Here is a 17,935-nt window from a genome sequence, read left to right as displayed (position 1 = left end):
TCATTTTCTTTTTTTGATCTTTATGTTGCCTTCTTGTTGCCAGACAGATTATGTTTAATTAATATGTTACCAACCAGCCAAATTAGTTAGCAAATATTTTTTTAGCAGTACTTATGCTCCATAAAATGCAAACATGGGAACAATTTAATTAATAAGCAGTGCTGCTTTGTTTGACTTTTGCTATTAATTACATTTATTTTGAATTCAGATGTTCTATCAGACAAAGCTACAAGTGACTAATTACACATGTCGTTAGCTGGTATGCAGGTTCAAACCTCCCTGTGAATTAGCTCCTCCTGTATTTTGTTTACACGGTCACACTGGCAGAAAGTAGGTCATGGAAAAACGAAACGAAGCGAGTCACCTCTTCGCTTCTTGTGTGTCAACTGTCTAGTAATACCCGGAATCAAAGGAACACCACCTCCGTGGATTAGTCGGGTTTATGTGTCACTAGAGGCCAAATTAACAGGTAACGACTCTACTTTTTAATCCATCCTGGGTGGATGTGTGCTAACAGCAGCTAGCCGCGCAATGCTAGCTCTTTTTATGCATCATTAGCAAGGTTCTTCGTTCTGGTTGTGCAATAAGTCGCGACAAACAACAATTTGGTGATTTATACACACATAAATGGTAGCGAACAAGTAATTTGAAGTCACGACTTTATTTTTTTTAATAATATTTTTAATACGAAGCTCAATCCGAGCAGTTGGCTTGCATTAGCTGCTCTATTAGCTCAAGGCTAAGAAGCTGATGAATCTGGCAAAGAAAACAGTAAATGTTATAGTGGGTGTTCTTTTTTTATTTGTGTTAAATGATATATATGTTTTTGCTGTGTGAATGCGATTAGGCTTATTTCTGTTGCTTTACACAGATTCGATATTTTGGTAATATCCAGGCTATTTTGTATGCCAAAACAACCGATTTTAATGTAAGAATGAGAAACAATAAATAAATAAATGTGATATTTGGCTGTAAGTGCAACGAATAAAGGAAAAGGTCTTCATAAAAACAAATATGATATACATCGCAATGCGAAATAAATTTAAGTGAGAAAAAGAATAAAAACATACAAATTTCTCTTTAATTACTCTGGGTTTGTCGTTTTGTGGCCGCATTGTCTAAGAATATGATGTGTGTTTATATTAGTTTTATTGTGAAGAAGTTTAATAAAATGGAAGTTTTATGTTTCTAGAAATTAGTTGTTTTTTTTAATTAAGTGCGTTTTTTTTATCTCGGGTCCCTTTTATTTACATCTTATAGTTGCCTGCTTGATTGTCAAGATCCAAAAGTATTTCTAAAAAAATCTCAGAATAAATAAACTATTACCTTAATTAGTTTAGATACATATATTATTTAATAAATATACAAAATGTAAAGTTAGTAAAAACAAACAATGTAATTAGTATGAAACTGACACACTTTGCAGATTAACCAAACAAATATTAGGACCAATAATATTAATAATAATAATAATATTAGGACAAGTAGTAGCAGGAACTAAATCATATCCCACTGCACTACAACACAGGAACATACTAATTAAACTCTAAAATAATTATATATTGTCTCAAATATAATAGCTGCACATTTTCACTGTAAGAATTTTCATTTAAATAGTAGTTAATATATGATTATCACATTTAAAGGCTTTTGATTTTTATTCCCATTAAATCCATTTATTCAAAATTTTGTGTTCATTATCATGTTTGTAAACATATTTTATTACATGCTTATTTATTACAGTGTTGCAAGTTTGACACTTAACTGTGGAAGATGCTTTAAAATAAGGTTATGTAGGTAGAAAAAAATAGGATAGTAAAGGGTTTGCTGCAAGGATGTGCAACTTATCAACTTTGTGTTTCAGTTTCTATTTCTGAAATGTAAGCTATTGCTTGATTAGTAGTAATTTCAAAAACTAAATATTATTTTGTCACATTCTGCACCTTCTGTGCCAAAATATAGAAACCCAGGCAGAGGAAAATACTGTGAAATCAATAATTTTATGGAATTTGCTTAGATGTTAATCTAAGAAATCTGGGTTTGTGATCCAAGGAATCTTGTTGTTCCCTCAGAGATTTTTTTTTTCCACCCTCTACCTTTACATGTACAGTGAATGAAAAGCAAGGACGGAGACTGTACTGGTCACTGGTCACTGACTGTGACCCTCTGAGCCTAGGCTAGTCCTTAAAAACTATGCCGTAAAATAATCAGTTAATATGTGTCTTTAGTTTAAGCTGCACTCAATGCCAATACAGCCCTCAAATGGAGTCGGACATGTTGGTGTAAAAACTTGGAGGAAGAAGTTACGACTCATGTTGGTTTGTTTTCCTTCAGCCGCTGGACTAATGCTGCTCCTTAAACATCTGGAGTAAACCCGGATCGAGCGGCGAAGCTCTTCTACTTGTTCGACTCTGCTACCATGTCAAGACGTAGCAGGAACAGCCGGGCTTGGCGTTACGTTTGGGGTGGGATACGAAGGGACGCCGACGCCCGGGCCCTCGTGTTGGCCTCTGAAGCTGAACAGTGGCGCTACGACCGGCTGGAGGTAAACCATTCAAAACCGGAAATCGTTTTGGTTCATGTGATGCAGAAAAGGGAAATGTCTGGTCTTTAAAAACTGCAGATTTGTGTTTTGATTCCCCTGATGTGTTGAACACTAAGGGTTGTTCTTTAAAATCTCTCTGTAAAGTACAGTGATTCTGACTCGGAGGCGGACTACTCAGCCGTGATGGTTCCTCCGGTCCCCAGTGCTGTCCCTGTTACAGGAGAGTCTTACTGTGCCTGCGACTCCCAGGCAGAAACCAGTTACAACCCTCGCCTACGAGGATTTCACCAAGTCAAAGACTGCCACTGTGGAGAGGATGACCAAGGTACCAAACCAGCTGCACAGTTTTAACAACAACCTCTAACGTCTCAGTCAAACTGTGTTATTAAAAGCAGAGCAACAGTAGTTTTAAATCTTGAAATGGCTTTGCTAAACGTGTAGAACATTCTAGAAACTGCAGAAATCTAGAAATTTCAGTCAGAAAGACATGTATGTTTGATATTTAGTCAACAATATTTGATGTCTTGTTTAATTTGCTGTCAACATGACCTCTGATGGCGCAGATTTCGACTGGGTTTGGGATGCAAGCAGCCGTTCGACTGCAACATTGCTGACCTGCGACAATCGCAAAGTGAGCTTCCACTCCGACTACAGCTGCGGGACGGCGGCCGTCCGCGGCTCCAGGGAGCTGGCGGACGGGCAGCACTTCTGGGAAATCAAGATGACGTCTCCGGTGTACGGAACAGACATGGTAAGCCTCCAGGATTTGTCGATAGCCGTGGTAGCATTCAATTCAAATGATTTGAATTCAGTTCAAATCATTTGAAGTGAATGCTATCATTCAATTAAAAGAATTGAATGCTGAATAAAAGCTGATTTGTGCTGAAATTGTTATTTCTGGACAGATGGTTGGGATTGGGACATCTGATGTCAACTTGGACAAGTACAGGCACACGTTCTGCAGTTTGTTGGGGAAAGATGCAGACAGCTGGGGGCTCTCCTACACCGGTAAGCTCAACAGTGTTATTAGGGAACATATGTCTGCTTGAAACATTTAAAGAAAAGTGTGATGTATCGTGTTTTCCAGGATTGCTGCATCATAAAGGAGACAAATTGAAGTTCTCCTCCCGTTTTGGACAAGGATCCATCATTGGAGTTCATCTGGACACGTGGCACGGCACACTCACTTTCTTCAAGAACCGGAAGTGTATAGGTCAGTAAAGTTCATGTTAATAGAGCTACTCCACGTTTTGCCACATTACAACAAACCTAAATGTATTTTACCAGAATTTTATATAATAGACCAACACAAAGTAATGCTTAATTCTGATGCAGAAGAAGGTCTTTTGCAGGGTTTAAAAAAAAAAAAAAGATGACCAACAGGTGTAAATGCACAGCAAAAAAATGCCGCAAAAAAAAAAGAAAAAAAAAAAAAAGCTGCAACCCTAAACAAAATGTTGAAACCACAGGAAATGGATTAAGGGGGTTAAATACTGCAATTAATAGAAACAACAAGAAGTATGGCATGTTGCAAACTCGCTCCACAAAAATAGAAGTTCTCCACACCACTAGGGGGTGTCAATCAACAAGTCATATGGGAGCAGCCTCTCAGTAAACCATAGGAATATTTAGATCTATATGGTAAAACCTGGACGTTCAGAAGACGGATGGAAAAAGGAAGGAAGAAAAGGTTGAGTTATACTTCATGTCTTTTTCAACATCAGAAACATCAGGATAATAATTTAGGTAGTATTGCCTACTCCAGACTCCCCCTAGTGGCCTGGAGCACTTCTGTTTGCAGTTGTTTTGGCTATTTGTGGCATTTTCTCTTTTTATTCCATTTCCTCTGATTGCAGCATTTTTGCTTGTTGTTGCTGCAGTTTTTACAGTGTTTTTCTGTTGCATTTGTGTTAGTGTGTTTTGGAGTTTGCATCATCCATGAATTTGGGACACATTTCACTGTTTGCTATACATTTGCACCTGTCGCCCACCTTACTCTTTACTTGCATACCCCAAAATAAAATCCAGTCATTTACTGTTTTTTTGTTTGTTTTTTACTTCAGGTGTTGCTGCCACAGAGCTGCACAATAAGAGGTTTTATCCAATGGCGTGCTCCACCGCGGCCAAGAGCAGCATGAAAGTCATCAGGTCTTGCTCCACGCCGACCTCTCTGCTGTACCTCTGCTGCGCCCGCCTCCGCCGCCTGCTCCCGGACTGCATGGACACGCTGGATGTGTTGCCTCTGCCGCCGGGCCTTCGCCAGGTCCTCCACAACAAGCTGGGCTGGGTGCTCAGTCTGAACAGCGGGGCCACGGAGGAGACCACAGAAGGGCCCGAGCGGTCCTCGCACTTACCCACAACCCTGCCGGCCGAACCGTCGTTCTCCGAGAGTGACTCGGAGGGCTGCGCGTCTGACCCCGAGGCCTGCCAGAGGAAGAGATGCCGCTGGACGTGACTGGAAAGCTCAGATCCCAGCTCCGCTTCAAGAAGCGCTCACAGCGGCAAACCATGGCAGGGAGGAAAACCTCTGGGACTGACAGAGCAGAGCGGAGGGAGCCGTGCATCTTTACTGTGACTTTTTCCTCATGCTATTCGTGTCAGCATCTCAACATTTTCAGTCATCTGTAGAAATATATGACCATACTGTATAATCTAGCACCGTTGTTGCCATTCTTATATGGGAATTAGTGAACTGCTGGGATGTGTCATGTACAGTGCAACACTGACATCAAGTAAGGCCAAATTTTGGTGGTCATCTTGGTTATTTGAAAAAACAACAACTTTTTCTTTGTGTGTGGTGTTCTTAATCTAAATGTTCCTGGTGCATTACAGAAGCAACATACCCACTTCATTGCTTCTGATCATTTTATTCTGTTGTCAAAGTGAAAAGCAGTGAATATTATTCAGTAAAATTAGATCATTTTTAATTCTAGAAGTGGAAACATCATGAGTGCACTCTGCATCTTTTTATCCTCTACTAACAAAACTATGTTTATGTCTTTCTTGAAACAAACGCGTAATTAGCACCGCTAAAGGCTTAACCTCCTTGTATCGTGGCAGCATTTAAAAATCCATCTATAGTTTTTAGCTCCTTTAGCGTCTACGTCGAACACATTTACGCACATTATTTATGTTTCAGAACTTTTTAAAAATGTGATTTTCTATGCCAATGTATTTAACATTAAGCCTTTTGTACAGTTCCGGTTATGCAAAGATGTTTTTTTTTTTTATTATTTCCCTGTTTTCTCCTCTTTCGTCAGGTTTAGGTCTCAAACTATAGCGGTGTGGAATGTAACCCCTAACACTTCCCTGAGTAGTTTATTTTTACTCCACTATTTACTTTTGTCAAGTTTTTGCTGTAGTTAATAAAAAACGTCTGAACCTGTTGGTAATTTCAGGTTTGTAAATAAACTAAGAAAGTGTGGTCTCACCATCATCTAAGTGAAGTTTTCTCTGCTCTTCTCACTAATAAATCAAGTAATCTCAGCAAATATATTTTCTGTTTTATTTTCTGGGTGTGTAAACTTCGTTAAAGTTTTAAATTTTACCCAATAGCTTTGGCTACTACATGTGTAATGCGCCTTCACTGTAAACAACAACCATCCTTTACCGCGAAGAGAAAAGTGCCGAGCTGAATGAGTTGGCTGTGAATGTTAATTTAAAGTTTTGGAAGAGTTGCAAACACGGACTGAATGTCTTTGTTCAATTCTTCCGCCGCCATTGCTAAAACATCCCACCATAGACATAATATAAGGATAGACGCCTCATGGACCGCTCTCGCCTATTGTCGCTGACGAGATTTAGCGCGGCCATCTTGGAGCGGTACTCCACTCCACTCAGCCTTATGTGTTTAGCAGGTACAATGACGTATCAGCGGATTTAATCGATCATAACACGCTTTTGTTACTGGAAACCATATTCAAAGCAACATTTATAAACAATTGTATGTTTTAAGTATGTTTTTAATACATAGTTCATCATATTTAAATATGCTTAGTGGCTATAACAATAGAATAGGAATGGAATATTCTGATATCGATGTATGAAGAGCATATTACAAAGCACACAGCCGTTCATAATTTATTTAATAAATTATTTAGTAATATCAATACATATTTTATATAACTATACAAACACTAATAAATAAAGAATAATGATTAATACTTAATTTTATATATATATATATATATATATATATATATATATATATATATATATATATATATATATATATATATATATATATATATATATATATATGTTTTTCACCCGACGAGTCCAAAATCCGATGTGAGATTCATCCGTGCTGCAGTGAATCCGTCTCTCTTTATAGATATCTCCCTCTTCTTCCTCACATCGTGTCTTTAAGAAACTTTCAAAACAAAAACGGAAGATTTAGGATGTATCTTACTTTTGACAGAGTGAAAGAATATAAATAATAGTCTTTACCACCTGTGTAAACTTTGCCGGTGAATGTTATAACACATAATATAAGTTTTATAACATGTGTTATATTGTTTCATTTCTAATATAGGCTCTTGTGTCAGATAATCTAAGTCAATGTTAGAGAATAATAATTTTTTTTAGATTTACTTTTATTTCATTATTATTAATAGCGACTTGTCTTCTCCTCTCACCATCCCCCTGGCCGTGTGGTAGCAAGATAACTTTGAATTATCCTCCTGCCTCATTTGTCATAGTTCCAGATGTTTTTAGCTTTTTAAATCATAAGTAGGTGAACTGGAGCTAACTTTTTCCATGTCTTTCAAATTCATTTATTTATTTATTTTTTGACAATCCTGGGGGTGACTGCAGCTCCTCCATTGATGATGTGAGTAGTGACATAAGTGAATAAGTGGATGTTAATTATCACTACTGACAGCGTTGTTTAGCTGCTAGTATATTTCTATAGTTTTATTAACGTCTGTTTTACTCCTAATGTGGTTGATTTTGTATTAAAACTAGCATTTAACCTTGATTTAGCATTTAGCTTTGAGCAGTTAGTTTGAGTCTACATTGTTTAAACAGCACTTATGACAGAGGGGATAAATGCCGATATTTAGGTCTTTTTACTCACTTGTGTTCATTGTTATATTTACAAAAGTAATTTGGAAGTTTTATTTCTGCATTTTCAGGAACTGCTTCACTATATATGCATCGTTGTACAGTTCTTCAGCAAAGCCCTTTAAAACATCTGATGGCCAGCACGCTTTCTGACCAAAGTCCTGTGGTCAATTAAGCAAATCCAGCAACAGAGGTCAAAATCCTCAGCTATGATTTTGTACCAATTCTTGCATTTTAATCAAACACTACGATATTTTTACACTGCACAGCTGTAAAACAAGGGATGTAAATTAGAGATTGATCAATATTAGTTATTCAGCTACAGCCATGGGTAAAGAGTAAATATACTTTTTTTGGTTCAGATTTCAAAGGTATTGTCCAAATATTGACAAGGTTCATACTACAGTTTTCATGAACACAACAAAAGCCGTTTTGACAATGAATGGAGGAGGTTGAGTTTTATTTGGAAATCTGACAGGCATGGCTGAACAGTGAGCTCTCACTTTGAACAAAAAAAAAAAAAAATCAAGACAGCAGCACTACAGGTAAACAATACTAGTGTCTGAGAATGTCATATCAAACATAAAACCACACATTATGCACTCAGATCTCTCACACAGACACACACACACACACAGTCATCTTCATGTGAACATGTGGACGTCCTCCAATAATAATCACACTATATCCAGAGGAATTCCAAGCACTTAGAACAATTACCCACAGTGCAATAAATCTAACTATACACAGATAATTTATATATTTTATGTATATAGGGTATTTCAATAAACAGTATTCCATTTAGACGGCTTCAAAATCCTCATAGCTTTCCATAAATAGTGACAAAAAAATCATGAGATTCAAAGATGGTCCCCGAAAAAACATGAAAAAATAAAATACTAGTGTTCACAACTTTTCAGCAGTCTCAAAAAAACAACAAAAAAAAAACAGATAATGATTAAAACCCACCAACAAAAGACAAAAATTAAAAGAGGAATGGGTGGAGGGAGGGGTAAACGTTGATACTCACTCACAGCACAGACTGGTTACTACATTTACTGAGGATGGGACGACTCTGGATCACTGTACAGTTTAAGATTAGACGATATAATCAGGCAGACTGTCCACACATCATCTCACAACAAACAGTACATGTTCATGCCCGTTCTGTACGCACAAGACCTGACACAACCGGATGGCTTAAAACAAAATGGAGTAGATCACACCTAAAGAGGACGAGGCTGTCGAGACCGACAGCCAGCATGTTTCTGCCGCCATCCCATCCTGTCAGATCCGCGGGGTGTCATGGAAGAAGGTGAAACTCTCCTATTTGTTCGCGCTGCTTTGATGTGGAATGAATGAGATGGTGGTTTTGATGGAGAGAGACACTTATTTTGTGGATAGGATGAGGGCCACGATCAGGCCGTAGAGCCCCAGCACCTCGGCGAAAATCAGGATCAAGATCATCCCCACGAAAAGCCGGGGCTGCTGAGCGGTGCCCCTCACGCCGGCGTCGCCCACGATGCCGATGGCAAAGCCGGCCGCCAGGCCGCTCAGGCCCACGCTCAGTCCGGCGCCGAGATGCAGGAAACTCCTAAACAGAAGACGCAGGAAAGAAAAAAAGTCTTAGTTTATACAGCTGTGAATTAAGTTTATATCTAAACTGGCCAGATATGGGAAACTATTTGAGTACTAGAAAAGCTGATGCGCTTCATTTTCAGTCTATAAAAGCAACCACCAATAACATGCACTTTGATGTACTTTCTCTAATAACATAAAAACAAGATGAGGGTTGGCGATGTGCATTAATGTGGATAATCCTGTAATTTCTTCATTTCGATTAAAAACTACAACTTCCATTAATTATTTGTGCTACAAACATTATACAGAAATTAAATCTGTCCAAATCTGAACTAGCAGACCCCAAAGTAAACCAGGCAGGAAAAAACATGATTGGTGCATCTACATTAATTAGACAAGCAATTACAAATACTAAACAAAAAGAGTGTACATGGTAAAGCTTTAGACTAGATACAATCTCAAAGTGACCTGATTTCACACCTGTCAACCAAGATAAACACTTGCATAAGATGCTGATGAGTTTAAAACAGTCAACTCCATAAACATTTAGAAAACTGTTTTATATCGACTGCTCTCACAGCAAGGCCAGAAAGAAATACTTTGAATGCCTTTAGTAACAGTATTTAGAGTTTCTAAAACTAGCAGGTCCAAGTTTTAGAAAAACTACAGGTTGTAGATCAGCAACAAATCCCAACAAATATTTTTACCAACACCACTCCTCCAAAACAGACATTTTATGGTAAACAGAAACTCTTGCAGATTTAAGTTTATTTTGCGCTTAGTTTGAGCAGCCTTGTTAAACCCTTAGACAGGTCTGAACAGAAAAATAATGTTTATCTGGTAAGAAGAGGTTTTAATTGATTTTGTATGTATTAGACTACCATCATTAAATCAGATAATCTTTGCATATTTCAGTGTAGTTTGACTCAAGTGAATCACTCCTTGCTTGGGTGTAGTTTTTTTTTTCTCTACCTAGTTTAGAAGGAATGTGTAGGTTTGATTTTTCATCTAAATGGATGTAAATTAATATTAGGTTCTGATAAAGAATACAGTCTATTTGGGAAACAAAATGCCTAGTCTATTTTATTCTATTACATTCACCAGTTCTCAGCTCTCCAAGCTGAGAACACACCAATCCCACAACTCCCAGCAGGACTGATTATTCCTAACAGCCTCTCTAACACGTTGAATCTGTGCCGTTTCAGCCATTCTGGTGATGAGAGATAGAGATCTTTCTTTTCCTACAGAGCCATACCTTCTGGCAACTTACACAAAAATAATTTTAAACATCCTCTTTTTCAATCTGTGCTTTTCCAGACTCAATTTGTTTGGGTTCAGCTCTTCACGTTCATTTGACACGACATTAACTGATGAAAGACGTATGAACAGCGTCCTTTCCCAGCTTTAATTATTAAATCTGGAATAATTAAACCCTTAGACAGGTCTAAGGGGAGACAGCAGGACACAAGGAACGGAAAAGAAGACAGGAGGGGAAGGATGGGATGGAGTTAGGGAAGACAGGAGGAGAAAAACACAGAGGGAAGGGAGAAAAGAAGGGTGAATGGATAGAAGGACACATGGAAGTGGAGGAAAAGAACAAAGGACTGAAGATATGAGGGAAACAATGGAGGAGAAGAAAGAAAAACAACAGGAAGATGGAAAAAGGAGACAGAAAAGGACAGCAATGGAGGTAGGACAAGGAGATATAGAAGAAAAGCCAAAAGACAGAACAGACATGGAAGGACAGAACATAGAGAAGGACAATCTGTCCCAGAAGCTTCAGAAAGCAAAGAGGAGATAAGGTGCTAACGTTGTTAACAGAATCTGGATAGATGGCTGATTATCTGGGGACTACGTTTGCTACAATCCCGAAAGCAGGAAGGCATTAGCGCTGGTAAACGAGCTGATCATTTATAAGCCAGAACCGTGAGCACAGCAGATGTCTTCCTTACTTGTAGAGACTGACTCTCTCCGAGATGTTGTTGGCTATCAGCACGGCGACCACCAGCCCGTAGATGGCGATGATACCCGCCATGACGACGGGGATGATGGACTTCATGATGAGCTCTGGCCGCATCACAGACATGGCGGCGATGCCCGTGCCGCTCTTCGCGGTCCCATATGCTGCTCCTAATGCTGAAACGAGACACACCAAGCAGTCCCCATTAACTCACCTTTTGACTACAAACTCCCTTCACGCAGATGAGACGACGCTTCATTTTCAAAAAGTGACCTGGGTAAACTTCAGTCAACGGTTGCGGCTAAATCCCACAGTGCAGCGATGCAAGCCGGTTAAATGTCAATTCTCCAAGGAATTATTAAATATTTAGAGATTCTCTCTAAGCTTAAACTGATGTCATGCATGTGAGCTCGTCCAGCAGTTTTCCTCTGAGCCGCTGTCACTCCGTGTTTTAATAAAGTCTCAGCACGCTGCTCCAATATGCTGACGTTTAATGGAGTACACATGAAAGTTAAAAAACGATTTATCCGCACAAGGTGAGCGTCCTCTGAGGCCTGGCCCTTTAAGTCAGACCAGAAACATGTATTTTCAGCCATGAAGCATCGCAGATCAAAGCGCTGCTCCTCACATCTGCACATCTGTCGCTGTGCCGCTTGCATCACAGATTCATCTAATCCCGCCGCTCGGGGCTGCGGAGCAGAGATCAGGTCAAGAAAACTACTCATCGCTGCATGCAACTTGGTAATTACAGAATAATTCAGAAAGGTCAGCTTGCAAACCAAATAAATATTCAAGAAAAGTGTGGATCTCAAATGGAACTGCATTTGGCTGAAGGGTTCTTACAAAGTGAACCAAAACACTTTTTTTTTAAAATAAAAGCAGGATGTGTGTCAACATCTGGAATTTTTAACATTTAGTTTCAGCCAGCAAACAAACTTCACTTGTGAAGTGATGCACACTATTCACTGCACTTTCTGGCACCTGGGTTTATTTAGATTTATAGAAAAATAAATCCAGCTGGTTCTCACTGATGAAAACAATAACAAAAAAAACGCACACACAAAAAAAAACTTAGCACAGCCCCTACGAGGGATGCATCTTATTAATGTATTGTAAGTGCAGGAAAAAAAAAAAAAAAAAAAAAAAAGATCAAGGTGATGCATCTACAAACTGATCATGTGAAAACTTTAGGTTGGGCTTCAGTCATCTCAGAAATGATGATGCTAACCGGTCCAACCCTTTAGGCTGTGTTCATACTAAAACTGTAGGATGACAGTTTTTATAACTTTCTAAGGACCTTATTGTGACAATGCTTTAGAGGTCGTCAGGTTTATAATCCACATGTCACAAATCTCGCAGCAACACAATAAAGGTTGAATAAAAGCCGTGCTGCTGCTCGTTTTAGCATTTGGACAAATTTGGAGCAGAATATTATATTTATAACAAGTAGAATCATAGACAGGTTTATTTCCCAAACACGTAAATTGTATTTAACAAAGTTTAATAAGTTATTTAACACTCAAAGTAGGAGGACTTTAGCCTGCATACATGACAATAGATGTTTTCCTGTTGTATCAGTCATGTAAAGGTGAACCACACCGGCTGTGTCGTCCCTTCAAAAGCAGCTTCAGCTGCTAGTTTGGGTTTCACTTTCAAGCATTTCCAAATAAGTAAAAAAAAAAATCTATTACACGGTTGGTGATCCATCTCATTCATTGGCAACATAATCAACAGTTAATGTTGTTTTTGGTTTAGCAACACCGAGTTTGATTTGCTTGAAGATGAGACAATCTTTTAAACAAACCAATTAGTCTGTTAGATAATGTTTTAAGCCACATAAATACCAAAAGAAAAAGAAGCAGAACTGATTCGACATGTAAACCCAGTCTAGACAACACAATTCCTCATTTAAATGTCAGAGTCGCATCCAAATAGAATAAATATTCAGTAAATCTCCCTGATCTGGTAATTTGACTGCAAGTTTTTGAAGCTTTAGCTAATCATTAAAGCTCAAATGGAGGATTTTGGATGTATCCCACTGAACTGTGTCTTATTGCAACTTGAGAAAAACACATTTTCATGAACACTCAAAGTTTTCCCTTCCTCCACAATTGTAGTGTTTTTTTTTTATCCTGCTCCAAAAGCATTGTCTCACACATAAAAGGCAGGTCTATTTAAACCAACAAAGAGCACCAAGGGTTGAATGTAGCTGTGTTTTGAAATTTATAAATGCACAAGAAAGGCTTTTTGAAGACGTTTTGTCCTCACTGGTGCAGAGAAAAACTACACCGTCTCCCTCCAGCTGCCTGACGGGTGAGCAGGTAAACATTCAACGAACGTTTGCGTTCTCCGTGATCCGCTTTGTCGGTTTGATGAGGAAACCAACCGGTCTCACTTTATTAGACTGCCAGCGCTGTAATAGAGTGTGTGCCAACACAATAACTTGATGGTTTGTTCCTCTGTAGCGTCGATACTGAAAAAACCTATCCAAGAATAACATTATGCAGGCAGGAAGCGCTCTGAAGTTCAAACAGCATAAAGCTCATTAAAACGGTATCCTTTCTGCTCACGAACCAGTCTGACGGGTAAAAGAAATTGTGTAATTCAGTCAATTGCAGCTGGGCTCAAATGTGCAGGACGTTTATTGAATTTTATGTGTTGAGAACAAGATTTAGGAAAGTAAAAAAATATATATAATTTTTTGGCTGCAGTATTAGTAAAAAGAAAAAGTTGGAAAAGACAATATCAGGCAACTTCCTTCTTTGTGTGTAAAATGAACTCATGGGACTTGATAATGATCTTCGGATTAGGACAGTTTTATCTTTTAAATGGTTCCCAATGTCTACTGTTGGTACATTAAAGAGATTTATACCTAGCTGAAACTCTATCGTGTGTTCATAGACTTGTATTAAATGTAACTGTTTATCCCTCACGTCTTCATTAATTATTGATGAAAGAAATAAGCGTTTTACATTAGCTTGAATCAAAAGTTACATTATATTTCTTCACATTTTCTCAACACAACCAGCTTCGTGTTCAAGTGGAAGTAGTTCACTGCGCATGCACAGAAGGCTGTGCAAGATGAATGAATGAATCATCCCTTTAAATTGTCGCTGTGATGGTTAGGCCTCCATGTTCCTTTCCTGACTCGCCTTCAACAACAAACCCAAGAAAAAGGATCGACAAGATTAACCATTAACTTGACATCCGTTTTTGTTTTAATCCATTCAATCATGGTTCGTTACATGTCATGTGCTGAGAAAGAGAAGCTGCCACCTCAATGACTGTGTGCGTCACCAGTCAGCAGCAGACACGATTACAGCCTGAATTTAATGTCAGTGGCTCCACCAGAGCAGAGGCAGGCAGCTTGTTCCCACTGTCCGCTGCAGCAGCAGCAGCAGCAGAAAACTTACCCGCCTCTACCTCGCATCATCCCCGACAGGTGTGCGAGCCCCGACCGCCACCAAAAACCAGCAACACGGTTTGTGTGAAGGCAGCGGTCGTTTCTAATTTCAGCCTTCGACACCTGGCTAAGCTAGCATGAAACAAAAGGGTGTCAATTTGAGGAGGAGAAGAAGAAGACGCTGGTTTAGTTACCGCTGAAGACCATGGCCGCAGAGGCTCCCATCACGGCGAAGAAAGGTGAGTACTCGGGGCTCTCCTCAGAAGACATTGTCACTCTTCCCTTCGGACGACAAAGCTAGACGGCACAATATCCTCTCTTTCTTTGGCGGGGGGTTCCCCTGTCCCACCGTCACCTCTGGGCAGCTTAAAACACCGCGAAACAGCGAGGACAACCAGCGATGGCTCCAGTGGAGAAGAGGAAAATGGCGAAACGGAAAAAGTCACATGACCAGCCATGGCGGAGGGATCCAAGTGAGGCGAGGCGGGTGTGTCCGACTAACAAATGTGAAATACTCACTCGTTGATTTATATTTAACGGTCAAACGTATGTGGAATATTCTAATTTTGAATTATTTTTGAAGTAAATCTCATATAACCACTGTTGTTGATGTTATTAAATGAATTAATGTGTCATTTTTGTTTAGTGGTATGTTCTGCTGCAAGTGTACTGACTGCAGCTGAAACCAGTCGTCACTACACGCTGGCGTAATAATTATTAGTACCAAATGTTCACTAAAAACCAACAACAAACGGCACCGCTCTCTATAATTTAACGTGGAAAACCAACTACTGGATCTTATAATAAGTGGTTTTCTCAGTCTCAGGGACTAGAAACAGAGCCCTAAGGTGTTTGCGTCAAGGTGACACTCCAATGAACATGGATATTTCTGATGTCAGCGGGTGTATCACTTCGTCATTTAATGCTCTCATTTGACAAAACTTTGAATATTCATTCATTTATTTATTTATTTATTTATTTAATTTTATTCTTTTTTATTTTTATTTTTTTTACAGTATTGTGTCTTTTCATGTTCCTTTCAAAGATGTCTTTCTTCGAGTAAGGTCATGTCTTAAAGTTAGCAGGTTTAATTTACATTGCTTTGTGAAATTTGCATTAGATCCTGAGATGGTGAAAAAAGTAATACGAAAATAAATAAAGGTAAAAACATATCAAAAGTCATACCAGCAGGAATACTTTTCCACAGAAGAACACCAAATGTTAAATGCAGACATTTTTTTCGTTCTTGGTCACAAGTTTAGCTTCGCCTTTGATCCTAAAACAACAGCTTCAGGCATTTATCTCATTATCTCATTTTAAAGGCTTTGATTACTGATTGAGTGATTCTGCACTCAATCAGTAATCAAGTAATTTGTTACAAATTACTTGTAATTACAAATTACTTACTTGTAAGTACTTTGTAGCACAAATTAGAAGTAATTTGTGCTACAAGAATACTTTTGTAAGACTTTTTTCCTTCTACTCTAAGTGTAGACTGGATATAATGTCTTATTTTATTTTCTGAATAATTCTGTAGAACCTGTTAACAGAATTGAGGCCTTTGTTTCTTCATGATAAATTACCAGACCTTTAAGATTAAAAAGAAAATGTCTAATAGATTTTTGTACTATTTTGAAATTCTTCAAGCTATCATGTGGTTGTACTTTCACAACAGTTTTTAAAAATGAAAAGTGAAAGAGGGGCTGCAGACAATACAAAGCACACACATGACAGTCAGTAGCCCCTTTATCACATGGGAAAGAAATGTGCAATCAGTTTCAGAGCTCTTTTATGTGACCAGTTCCTGTTCAAAGCACGAGAATGCGGTCTTTGCCATTTGCAAACTTTGCTTTTTGATATTCTAAAGTAAAATGTTTAACAAGAATGAAGGAAAACCATTCTTTTATTATGTATTAGCTTTAAAGATAAGTTATTAAATAATTTTCCAATTGAATACTTGGGGGGAAAAAATAGATGACATACTTACGCATCAAATAACCAATCATCAAAATAAAGCTGAATGACTGAATGTCCGGGAATTTAAGCATTTAACGTTTTTAAAGCATGTTTTGTTTAAAATTGTGCCAATATTTACTTCCTGCTCATCTAACAGGGGCTATGGTCTACACGGCGGCTGAGACGAACATCGCCATCTTCTGGACAGCCGCAGGGACTACAGCCGCGTTTTAAAATCTAAAAAAATAAATATTTTTTAAAATCAGAAATTACCTTTTTATAAACTAGACTGATTTTAAAAAAAGCATTGCCATAAAAGTAATTAATATATTATGTCATGACAGACCTTATCCTATTTCTAGGACAGTGGTGTTCAAAAACTTTGACACATGAGCCAAAAAAAATCAATTCTTAAGGACTTGAGGGCCAAATAAATTCAATTTCTTTTTACTGATACAAAATTAAATATTTTGTATTAAATATTGAATTTTAGTCACCTTTTTTTAGTCTAAAAGATATCACATCTTTTAGAAAACATTCATTTTGTGTATTTACTTCTGTAATTTACCAGCAGGGCAAATTTGTGCTATTCTTGAACTGCAGTCTGTGGCAGCACAGAACCGCTCCACAAACGGACCTTTAATCGTCCTTTACACACCCCTGCTTTAGAAACTAAGTGTGGTTTTAACACGTCTGACAGCCTGCATCTCCCTGATATTTTCACTTTCATTTTGAGTTCAGCATATATATCTTACACAAACATCTGGCTTACATTGTAGCCAAGTACTTCTCAGTGTGCAAAGGTAAACAAACCCTTCATACACACAAATATTGATGTCGACTGATATTAATCATCTTTTTCTGCAGCAAATTTATGTGGCTAACCCCATTGGTTATTAAGTTATACTTTTAAATACAAGCCAATATCCCAGCAGACCTACAAAAACGGTCAACAGGGTTCAAGACTGTCCTGCTAAATTGATAGTGAGGCTCTAATCAAAGTGAGCTGCAGCTCAAAGCAAGCAGCTGAAATGCTTACCAGCTGTTCAGGAGCATGTGTGTGAGGCAGAGGCGCAGCAGAAAGAAGCTGCTGGCTCAGCCTGCTCCTTTCAGCCCATTAGTACATACAGTACCTTTCCAAAGTATTTAAACCCCTGGAATTTTTCCGTATTTTGCCACATTACAGCTGCAACAACCCACTTGTCCCACCCTTACACTTCAGTTTTGGATAACTTTGTGCTAGTTCGCCACATAAAACACATCCATGTTTGTGGTTGTAATGTATCACAATGTTTAAATGTTCATGAATTCTTTAGCAAAGTGCTGTGCATTTTATCAGTCAAGTATGAAAATATACATGTACAATTAATATTAACAGTATATATCTAAATCATGTCCACAAAAAAAAAATAAAAATTAAGTGCCA

At 38.3% G+C, this 17,935-nt stretch overlaps 2 protein-coding genes across 2 annotated transcripts; one reads left to right on the top strand and one right to left on the bottom strand.

The window, feature by feature from the left end:
- The first annotated feature begins 283 nt into the window (after positions 1-283).
- spsb3a (splA/ryanodine receptor domain and SOCS box containing 3a) lies at positions 284-6,036 on the top strand. The gene is made up of 7 exons (XM_014972558.2): positions 284-469; positions 2,335-2,545; positions 2,690-2,870; positions 3,109-3,296; positions 3,451-3,553; positions 3,633-3,758; positions 4,609-6,036. The coding sequence occupies exons 2-7, from the start codon at positions 2,420-2,422 to the stop codon at positions 4,998-5,000; spliced, it is 1,116 nt and encodes a 371-aa protein (XP_014828044.2). The 5' UTR covers positions 284-469; positions 2,335-2,419; the 3' UTR covers positions 5,001-6,036.
- A 2,016-nt stretch (positions 6,037-8,052) lies between these two features.
- atp6v0ca (ATPase H+ transporting V0 subunit ca) lies at positions 8,053-14,982 on the bottom strand. The gene is made up of 3 exons (XM_014972530.2): positions 14,748-14,982; positions 11,143-11,326; positions 8,053-9,203 (listed from the first exon to the last, which is right to left on the bottom strand). Exons 1-3 carry the CDS (start codon positions 14,821-14,823, stop codon positions 8,999-9,001), a joined length of 465 nt encoding a protein of 154 aa, XP_014828016.1. The 5' UTR covers positions 14,824-14,982; the 3' UTR covers positions 8,053-8,998.
- Positions 14,983-17,935: the final 2,953 nt, after the last annotated feature.

The sequence above is a fragment of the Poecilia mexicana genome, unplaced genomic scaffold, assembly GCF_051168715.1.
Source record: "Poecilia mexicana isolate PSO_F unplaced genomic scaffold, ASM5116871v1 scaffold_8, whole genome shotgun sequence".
Classification (NCBI taxonomy): Eukaryota; Metazoa; Chordata; class Actinopteri; order Cyprinodontiformes; family Poeciliidae; genus Poecilia; species Poecilia mexicana.
The sequence above is the reverse complement of the archived record's forward strand: the minus strand, read 5'-3'. Positions and strand labels throughout refer to the sequence as shown.

Bases quoted from the DNA above. Each gene is read 5' to 3' on its own strand.
- atp6v0ca (XM_014972530.2), bottom strand. From the start codon at position 14,823: ATGTCTTCTGAGGAGAGCCCCGAGTACTCACCTTTCTTCGCCGTGATG. The intron at 11,327-14,747 runs GTAACTAAACCA...GTCTCGTTTCAG, and splicing joins TGCGGCCATGGTCTTCAGCG to CATTAGGAGCAGCATATGGG. The intron at 9,204-11,142 runs GTAAGGAAGACA...TCTTCTGTTTAG, and splicing joins GAGAGAGTCAGTCTCTACAA to GAGTTTCCTGCATCTCGGCG.
- spsb3a (XM_014972558.2), top strand. From the start codon at position 2,420: ATGTCAAGACGTAGCAGGAACAGCCGGGCTTGGCGTTACGTTTGGGGT. The intron at 2,871-3,108 runs GTACCAAACCAG...CTGATGGCGCAG, and splicing joins CTGTGGAGAGGATGACCAAG to ATTTCGACTGGGTTTGGGAT. The intron at 3,297-3,450 runs GTAAGCCTCCAG...ATTTCTGGACAG, and splicing joins CGGTGTACGGAACAGACATG to ATGGTTGGGATTGGGACATC.